The sequence below is a fragment of the Hordeum vulgare genome, chromosome 1H (genome assembly GCF_904849725.1).
Source record: "Hordeum vulgare subsp. vulgare chromosome 1H, MorexV3_pseudomolecules_assembly, whole genome shotgun sequence".
NCBI classification, from domain to species: domain Eukaryota; kingdom Viridiplantae; phylum Streptophyta; class Magnoliopsida; order Poales; family Poaceae; genus Hordeum; species Hordeum vulgare.
This window is the reverse complement of record NC_058518.1, coordinates 457,446,483-457,457,218: the sequence shown is the minus strand read 5'-3', so window position 1 is coordinate 457,457,218 and position 10,736 is coordinate 457,446,483. Positions and strand designations below refer to the sequence as shown.

General features: G+C 44.2%; 1 protein-coding gene across 1 annotated transcript; it reads left to right on the top strand.

Annotated features, from left to right (window-relative positions):
- The first annotated feature begins 9,849 nt into the window (after positions 1-9,849).
- On the top strand, positions 9,850-10,527 carry LOC123422317. Its single transcript, XM_045107679.1, has one exon. It carries the CDS (start codon positions 9,850-9,852, stop codon positions 10,525-10,527), a length of 678 nt encoding a protein of 225 aa, XP_044963614.1.
- Positions 10,528-10,736: the final 209 nt, after the last annotated feature.

Genomic DNA, 10,736 nt, shown 5'->3' with positions numbered 1-10,736 from the left:
TTACGGGTGACAAAAGCTTCAACGTGGGAGCTATTATAGCAAGGAGGCTGAATAAGAACGCTATTGAGGGAGATTTCTTTGGCGGCATCTATGCCACTCGCATAGCAAATTTTCTTGGAGTACCCATCCGCGCAGGAGATCCCCCGCTCCATACAGCTTTCCTTGACCGCGTCACTTTGACACGCTACCAGTTTCTTGGGAGGGATGATGAATCCCTCCTATACCGATTGATATTTAACTGGCAGCGTGTTTTCCATATTACCCTTCCTGCTCCTGCTTTCTTTGACTTTCAGGTTAAACGGAGATACTACATAACCATAGGAGAGGCAGACGAGTATGAGAGGGAGGTGACGGCTGCTCTTCTTCGTGAGGCAGCTAGTCAGGTAGTGGCTGCAGCGCTCCCGTATAACCCCGACTATGATTTTGGGTTTCGCCAGGACCGTCCTTGGGAGTAGACCAAGCTAGGCCAAAAGCCTAAGCTTGGGGGAGTACGTGTTCTCACCGACCTTACATTCATGCTTATGCTTTCACTTTGTTCGTTGGTGTTTACACTTTGCCACTGTATTATCCATGCTAGTTTATTTTCGTTTTCTTGTTTTCTTGTTTTGTGTCCTCTTAAGAAAACCCAAAAAGATTTTCCTTTCTTCTTTTTCTTGTTGGGAGCTTTCCCGTGTAAATAGTTTTCTTTTTCTTTGGGTCAAGGTAGAAGATATTGGCTACAATGTTTAGTGGCTCTTGCATGCATACGTGTTTAGCTTTCAAAGAGCCATATTACTTTGTCTTCTCCTTTGTGCTTGCCTGCAGATTTCAGCTTAGTCCAATGCACGAGCACACTTATTATTGTTCACATCGTTCGATCGTGCAAGTGAAAGGCAATAATGACGATATATGATGAAGTGACTGAGCCTGGAAAAGCTCGTATGAACTCGATCTATTTTGTTTTTGTAAATATGACTAGCTTGTCGTCCCAGATTCAGCTTTGTTGTGAGAGAACCATGTTTGCAATGACAACTTAGAGATCATAGTTTCTGATGCCATGCTTATTTAGCTAGGAGCTTATAATGGTTTGTCTTGAATGCCAACATAGATTTTGAGATGACTATGATGTAGTATGATAAGATGGTATTCTCCTTTGAATGATTCAAGTGGCTTGACTTGGCGCATGTTCATGCATCTAGTTGAAACAAAATCAACATAGCCTCTATGATGTTCGTGTTCATGGTGATTTATATCATGTTCATGCTTGCACTCCATGTTAGTCAACCTCATTGCATCTTGATGACCGTTGTCGCTCTCTAGTTGGTCGCTTCCCAGTCTTTTGCTAGCCTTCACTTGTACTAAGCGGAATACTGCTTGTGCATCCACTACCATAAACCCAATTTTTGTCCATGAGAGTCCACCATACCTACCTATTTGCGGTATTTATCTGCCGTTCCAAGTAAATTTGCATGTGCCATTCTCTAAACCTTCAAGAAATAATCTGTTTTGCATGCCCGAACCGCTCATGTGGTGAGAGGGGGCTATTGATATCTTCCATGTTAGGCGTGTTATCCTCGACATGTGTTTATTCACTGTCATTCACGAGAAAGGGGCCGGTAATTGGAAGTTCCACATTTAAATCGAAAACATAACTGTAAAAGAAGACTCCCCCCGGATTGATGTTAATATGGACGGTACCCAAGGATTCGGCTAGCCGTGGAGTGTGATTGATTGGTGGGGGGAAGTTAAAACTTTACTTTTCTATTTGGGAACCGCCTATAGCATGCGTAGCATGGAAGATATTGAGAACTCTTGGTCATTGCGTTGACAATGAAAGCATGCCACCCAAAATTATTATCTCTGTTTTCAAAGCTTGAGCTCTGGCACCTCGGCAAATCAATGCTTCCCTCTGCGAAGGGCCTGTCTATTTATTTTCGTGTTGAGTCATCCTCTTCTTATATAAGCACCAATTAGAGAGCACCTCTATCATTTTTATGCTTTGCTTTTTATTGATATTGAGTATGACTATGACTGGATCTTCGTTGCTATGAATTACAATGTTTAGTCAGCCCTTGATCTTTGAAAGTGCTCTGCATTTATGTTTTGCGGTCTCAAAAAGAGCTAGCGAGATACCACCTATTCATATTGCTTCATGCTTGTTTTGATTGAATTGTTGGTATTTGAAACTCATTATTATTTGCTCGCTAGCTAATTATACCATTGATATTAGTTTACCGTGAGACCTTTGTGTCACTTGCTTATGTGGTTAACTTGTGATCTTGCTGAAATTCTGGTTATGAGTTAGGCATAGTTGCAACAACAAGATCAAACAGAGTTTGTCAAAGTTTTTCTTTCTCTTTCAGTTTGTCAACTGAATTGCTTGAGGACAAGCAAGGTTTTAAGCTTGGGGGAGTTGATACGTCTCCATCGCATGTACTTTTCCAAACTCTTTTGCCCTTGTTTTGGACTCTAATTTGCATGATTTGAATGGAACTAACCCGGACTGACGCTGTTTTCAGAAGAATTGCCATGGTGTTGTTTTTGTGCAGAAATGAAAGTTCTCGGAACGTCCTGAAAATTTACAGAGAATTTTTCCGGAAAATATGAAAAATACCTGCGCAAAGATCCACTGGAGGGGATGGGTGAGTGGGCCACAAGCCCTGTTGCCGCGGCCACCCCCTGGCTGCGGCAACCATGCTTGTGGGGCCCACGTGGCTCTGCCGCCCTCAAACTCAGCTCTATAAATTCAATTTCGCCCAGAAAAAAATCAGAAGAGAAGATTTCGTCGCGTTTGTGATACGGAGGCGCCGCCACATCCTGTTCTACATCTGGAGGACAGATCTGGAGTCCGTTTTGGGCTCCGGAGAAGGGAAATTGTCGCCATCGTCATCATCAACCTTCTTCCCTCTCCAATTCCATGAAGCTCTTCATCGTTCGTGAGTAATCTATTCGTAGGCTCGCTGGGCGGTGATGAGTAGGATGAGATCTCATGTAATCGAGTTAGTTTTGACGGGGATTGATCCCTAGTATCCACTATGTTCTGAGATTGATGTTGCTACTACTTTGCCATGCTTAATGCTTGTCACTAGGGCCCGAGTGCCATGATTTCAGATCTGAAATTATTATGTTGTCACCAATATATGTGTGTTTTAGATCCGATCTTGCAAGTTGTAGTTACCTACTATGTGTTATGACCCGGCAACCCCGGAGTGACAATAACCGGAACCACTCCCGGTGATGACCATAGTTTGAGGAGTTCATGTGTTCACCAAGTGCTAATGCGTTGTTCTGGTTCTTTATTAAAAGGAGAACCTTAATATCCTGTAGTATCCTTTTGGACCCCGCTGCCACGGGAGGGATGGACAATAGATGTCATGCAAGTTCTTTTCCCTAAGCACGTATGACTACACACGGAATGCATGCCTACATCACATTGACGAACGGGAGCTAGCCACATATCTCTCCGTGTTATAACTGTTGCATGATGAATATCATCCAAAACAATCACCGACCCATTGCCTACGAGTTTGTCCCACTGCTGATGTTACTTGTTTTGCTTTGCTGCTGTTACTACTGTTGCTACTTGCTACTGTTGTTACTACTGTCGCTTGCTACTTCTGCTACTTGCTACTGTTGCTACTTGCTACCGCTGTCACTAATGATGTTCATTGCCACTGCTGTTACTCGTTACACTGCTGCTACCTGCTACAATTCTGGTTCGCTCGGCGTTGACGGGAAAAGACAATTTCCGTCAACGGGCAACTTTTGGCGACATTGATACGACAGTTAGGAATAGTGTTCTGTCAACAGATCGTTTCTGACACCGTTGTTATCATCCTACTTTGCTGCTGATACTTTGCTTGCAGATACTAATCTTTCAGGTGTGGTTGAATCTGACACATTCAGCTGCTAATACTCGAGAGTATTCTCTCACCTCCTGACTGGCGTACCAACAAATATGGGTCGAATACTCTACCCTCGAAAACTGCCGCGAACCCACGCGCTAGTGGGCCATTGCAAGACAATTGCTAATTGTTGAGCAATTGGGAGCAGTTCTGGCTCTGTTGTCGCGAAGGCATCAAGTCAGAGACTCGTCAACAACATTCTTCTAGTGTCGTTGCCAGGGACTGCCGTTAGCATGGCCCCAAGTACAACTATCTATGCACTGTAAAAAGAATATCCGAATAACCCGCTGTACAACACTCAGTTTTCTTGTGTCGCCGTGTGTTCTCTTTCTTACCTGAAACTCACTCTACGATTCGTACGTTATCTCCATTTCCGCAGTAATTTTTTTTGCATTGTTTGTTCCATATTGGAGATTTTGATTCTTCGTGCTGCAGATCGATAGATCTACGCTATTATGATTAAAATTTTGCGGTGATCTCATACAGATCCGCTAGATCCCCGGGGGAAGGTTTCCGCTCCGTCAATTTTTGACATCAACGAGCTACTTCGAGCAGGAGAAAGCTCTACAACCGATAGTGAGGTACGATGTCGCAGACCTAGGAGACAAATAAATTGCATCATTGTGGACGCGGAGGTTAAAGGTGAAGGTTAGAGAAAACCTAGTAGCTCTATGCCTAAAAACGGTGTGAGCGGAGGTTAAAGGGGAATGTGGATGAGGCGTTGTGTTGTGTTCCTTACTGACAATGGTGTGGTGAGAGCGGCTCTGGGGGCGTGGATGGCCCTTATAGATCATTGGTTGGGGAAGGTGCCAGAATTAGAAAGGAGATCCGAGCCTTTGGACAGAAAACTGTCGTATTATTAGATACAGTTGTGTGTAATATAGTGCAACTGGCTAATATTATACATAAGTAGCTGGGCATACATTTTTGCATTGGCAACGAAGTAAGCACTAGTTTCCTGTTATAATTGTTGCACGATCTGAGGTGTCGAAAATCAAGTTGCACATTGCTTTTTCAGCTCTTTGCATGTAAACATCTCTTTACTCGAACATGCTTGTGTTGATAATTTCGTGTATACCAAAGTTCACATGTAACTTCTTGTACGTTGTCTATATATTTTTTGCAGTAGAATTATGAGTTGCAGAACATGTAAGAACGTGAATTGTGCTGGACTAGAAACAGGTCTTCAATGCACTATAGTAGCACTTCAGCTACCGCTGTGTTACGAGACATGCGATGTAAGTAGAAAAGTTTTGGCACGACATGCATATAAATTAATGCCATGTTCCATTTCTCATGGGAAGAACTAGATGTGCATAATCAATGAAATGATTGTGTTTTTCAAAGCACACCTTTTACCAAATGCTGGACTACTGCGTGAAGCATTTTTAGTAGTATGGAAAACCCTACATTTTAACTGATTGAAGAATTCCTACTTGCTGATTGAAGCATTTTAATTTTTTTGCAGTATTTACCATGCTACTGTAGGCAGCATGTTGTTTCGTTGGTGAACCAATGGAAGCAACGAGCTCTGGAAGAGGAGGGTGAAATTAAGAACCCCGTGCTTCTGACAAATGAAAATCTCTCTTATGAAGTGAACATGACTGATGAAACTCTCAGGTCTAAAATTCATGGACCTGGCTGGAGAAAGTTAATGAGTGATTATGACCTTGGGCAGCAAGATATCATGATCATGAACTTAGATGGTGAAGGTCTCTGCATTCGAATTGATCTGAGGTTCAGTGAATGCCGAGGAGGTCTCAGAGCACAACCGAAACCACCAGTTGGTATGGTTTTCATCTACCCTAGAACAACTACTGTTTTGCGTTATCATTTTTCTTTTAGCAATGTACCCCTGTTTCAGTTAATATTAATGATGCTACCTCTTTGTTTAAATTTTATATACACAAAACTATTCACACAACTATTCAAAGGTACTTGACTTTTTAAATAAACCATTAACAACACTAACTGAATCCAAAGATTCTGTCTCAGTATAATTGCCACTATTACTTCAAGCAAATTGGCATAACAAGTTTTTATTTATTTAGCTCTGGACGAACTTAGTGCTTCGGAGAAATAATATGTCAACAAGATAGACCATACACCAGGGTTACAACTGTCCTACAGACAAATGGGACACCTTGTTTACTACCTCTTCAACGCCCATGACTTGCCAACAATACCATTTGTCCACCGTGTCAACGTCACAAATATCAAGACTGGCAGGCTAGTAAGTGTTTATTTATTTATTTTGACATACTTCTAATTTTCACTACTTATTAATTTGTTTTGTGTGCGTGCTAAAAAATTGGTCCTTCTCCATCATAACAATCTGTAGAGAATTCTGCCAGTTGTTCTAAAGACAATGAAGGCCAAGTTTGTGTACCTTCCGCCAAGAGGCGTCGTAAGGCTTGTACAGAACTCTGATGAAATCGATGTTAAGACTACTTACTCGATAAGAGCTGACGGTACAATGGAAGTGACGGGGTTTTCGGGTTTTGTAGAAGAATCACAGTTGAAGGTTGGCTCAATAGTGCTTATCACGATTGAAAAGCACTGGCCAAGAATGCGAGATATGAGCTTATTGCGCCTTACAATTAATGATCTCTCCTGAAATAGTGTACTCGTAGTGTCTTACCGAGCACACTGCATGGTGTGTTTTATTTTATAATTATATGAGAGTAGGTGGTCGTATATACTAAATATATTATCATGTCCAGCTAGACAGTGGTCTAAATTGAGAGTTAAGAACGATCTAATGTTCACCTTCATCACTTTAGTACATATAACTATGGTGAATTACAAATGTTCATTTCGGTTGTTTTCTGTGCATTTGAGGGATGCTTCGACACCATCTCGTGGACTACAGTATAAAAATTATGTGTAGAGTTTGATCTCGACAACTAATCTCATAAGTGTACACCAACTCATTGTGTTGAACGTTATTGCTTCTGCCAAAAGACAGAGTAGTGCTCATTGTTCTTTTGATATGCCTGTGTACATGCACTGTTAATATTATAGTACACGGCCGCGTGTGGCTTTGGTACACACGGAACCGTGCCTGAACTGCCAGTGCACTCACGGAAACGTTGTGACATCGGAACGACCAGCAACACACAGGGGCACGCATGTGGCCCTTCCTATTGAACAAGCGTGCCCCGATGCCCCCGTTGAGTTTTGCTGAAGAAATTCGAACAACCAGCACACTCACGGAAACGGTGTGACATTGCAACGATCGGCAACACACAGGGGCACGCGCGTGGCCCTCCCCATTGAACAAAAGTGCCCCAATGCCCCCCGTTTAGTTTTGGTGACGAAAGGCGAACATCCAGCGCACTCACGGAAACGGTGTGACATCGCAACGATTGGCAACAAACAAGGGCACGCCCGTGGCCCTTCCCATTGAACAGGCGTGCCCCAATGCCCCCATTGAGTTTTGGTGATGAAAGATGAACAAGTAGCGCACTCACGGCAACGGTGTGACATCGCAACAATCGGCAACACATAGGGTCACGCGCGTGGCAACACACGGGGGCACGCGCATGGCAACACATAGGGGCACGCGCGTGGCAACACACTGCATGGATCTGCGTGTAGTGAAGAGTGAAGACCTAACCGTCTGTACAGATCCACATCGCACAGAGCGCAGTGAAGAGTGAAGACCTAACCGTTTGTCCAGATCCACATCGCACAGAGCACGCTGTGAAGAGTGAAGACCTAGTCGTCTGTCCGATCCACACCGCGAACTAACCAATTGGGGCAGAGATGGATATCCAGCCCGGTGCTCCGAGCACCAAGATGGCGAGGCTCGCGCCACCAGCGACGCACTGCTCTGGCGGTTTGGTGGCGGCGGCTTGTAGTGGCGAGGGTTGCTTCGGTGGAACCAAGGATCAGGAAGATGAGTCTGGTCCGGACCGCATCAGTGACCTCCCCGCTCCATCCTCGGTGATATCATCTCCCGTCTCTCCACTAAGGAGGGCATCCGCACTGAAATCCTCTCAACCCGGTGGCGCCCTCTTTGGCGCACCGCTCCTCTCAATCTGGACTGTCGTGATATCCCTTTCTCTGGAGTTTTTAACGCCTTCGATAAAGTAGATTACGAGATCATTTCCGGTTACAAGTCCACACCGGAGGAGCTCCACCGCTTAACGTACACTGGAACTGCTTTTAATGAATGCACTGTTGTTGAATTTGATGGGAACATTCCAGAGGTCATCTTCTCCCGCCATGAGAGCGCAGTTCACAGCCTATGCATCCCGGCGAGCTACCTCCAGTGCAGACCCTCAACCATCGACGCCTGGCTCGAATCCCCCAGATCGAACAATCTCCAGGTGCTTGAGTTTTACTACATGATACCACGAGTGTTGGCACAAGGTGACATAATACCAATCTCATCACCTTCGGTTTTCCCATCGCCACCGGCATTGAACCCCCAGATTTCCTCTTCTCTCCACACCATCACCTTTTCTCTTTGCACGTTACCAGAAAATTATGTATATTCGCTTAAACTACCACTGGTCAGGAGACTCTCGGTTGTGGATGTTGATATATCTGAAGTCTCATTACAAAGCATAATCGAGTGTAGCATTTGCCCTGCACTCGAATGCCTGATGCTTGTTTGGACATCCCAGAGATATTGCATCAGAATAAAGTCACGTAACCTTATAACCATTGGCATCTGTGCTTTTCATGGCAAACTAGTTATAGAGGATGCGTGCTCACTTCAGCGGTTGATTTGTGGTCATCGTAACAGTAATTTGCAGATAGATATCATCTCTACACCTAGACTAGATGTCTTGGGCAAAATATCTAATATTTTTTATGAATCCAGCATCGCACGAGACCGTATAGTTATTCAGGTACTGACTTTGCACGATATTTTCAGTTGGATTCATTCGAATAAAGCAAGTTCCATGTAATCCAATCTTTACTCTATATTAATATTATGTTTTATTTTTCATGAAGTGTTTTCTGACAGTCTGCTCATCCACAGCAGTACAATCTGTGAAGACGTTGCTTATCAATATGGATTATAATGTGGACACAGTCGTTGCCTTGGTGCAATGCTTCAGAAGCTTGGAAAACTTGTATATCGAGGTGATTATTCTCACCCACAATGAAAAAAACATAACATGCATTGTGTACTACTCCATCCGTGTAAAAAATCTTGTCTTAGGTCTGTAAGTCATGTACAAATATGTATCTATCTGCAATTCCGTTTGTCAGGGGTGTGGCGGTGCATCCGAGGTCGGAGCACAACTCTGTGAGGTAGATCATGTGTACAATTTTGTTTTATGTATGAAACAACTGTGGCCCAAGCGTGGAGGCGCATGTGCACATCCGTGCTTCCGCCTAATAATAATTCCGTATTTCTGTTTTTCGTCATGCACGTTCCTTCCTAAATCCAATAATTTCATATTTTTCCTGTCTAAAGGCATGCCTCGTGTTAGTGCACCAGTCGTGCCTGTTGTACGTTCACCCGTGGATCTGCTGCGTATACACACGTGCCTATTCAATTAAACCGTGATTCGTATTTCCTTACACCCAAACGCTCACCCATGTATTTATTGCATACACAGCCGTGCGTATGACCCCTCTGCTCCCTCCCCACTTAAGGCTAGTAACATTTTTTTGGTGTTGACGGAAAAATTGCCATGGAAAGTTTACAATTAATAAATTCGCATGGATCAAAAAAGTCCCATCAGAATTCAAGCGGTTGCGTCGCAAACCCACGATCTGCACGAACGCACCTGAAGAGAGATCGTGCATCAGAATTCGAGCGGTTGCGTCGCAAACCCACGATGTGCACGAACACATATGAAGAGAGATCATACCCTCATAGGTTATCACCATGCGACGCCATAAATTGATGTCTTCTCGCATGGCATGGAACCTCCTCCACATACAATCGACAACGCTTGTGTGCCCGCTGATTGTTTTCCACAAAACCCTTCTACAGGCTATGGGGTTCATCAGAGAACTCAAGCAGGTTCAGGCTCACGGCACCACCAAGCTGCACGTAATCCACACCAACAACTTGCAGAAGGTGGAGGCCATCATCGATCAGTACGAGCAGCACCTCCAGATACAACGCAACAAGATCGTCGGAGTCGATGTGGAGTACACCTACGAGGCAGCGCACAAGCAGAAGGCCGCCCTCATCCAGCTGTCCGTCGGCAAGACCCAGCCGGTGCTGCTATTCCAACTGAGCGCCACCCAACAGAGGTGCACGGTGTTCGACAACTTCCTCCTTGACCCAAGGTACACTTTTGCTGGCTTTTCCATCGATCAGGATATCGAGATGCTGCACCGCGTGGACCTGCATATCGCGCACTTTGTCGACATCCAGAAGGAATGGAGGGTGCCCGGAAGCACCAAGCATATGGACTCACTTGGTGACGTCTCCAGCATGCTCATTGATGACTACTACATGAGCATGAAGCAGAAGCTTACAAACGGAGATCACAAGCGTTGGGTGTGCATGCCCTTGTCCATGAAGCATGTCCAGTACGCAGCAAAGGATGCTTACGCCGCGTATGAGATATGGAGTCGCATCACCGTCACTCAGGATGGACTTCGCTATGCAATGCTGGAGAAGTCCAAGAAGTGTGGCAGGACCTGGGGAGATGACGGCTGGTGAAGATTTAGATTGATTGATTTATAGTTATATTAGATTGCTGATCACATTTGCTTTACATTACATCAAGTAGGTTGTTTGCTTTTTCAAAACACAGATTTGCTTGTCGTTGTAGTTTCCATTGTAATCATGCATTTGCTTATGGATTAAACAAGTTCATTTCAGTTCTATGGTACATCAAGTATGAACAAGTTTAAACCTATTAAGAGTTA

Excerpts from the sequence above, each read along its gene's own strand:
- LOC123422317 (XM_045107679.1), top strand. The coding sequence starts at position 9,850 with ATGGGGTTCATCAGAGAACTCAAGCAGGTTCAGGCTCACGGCACCACC.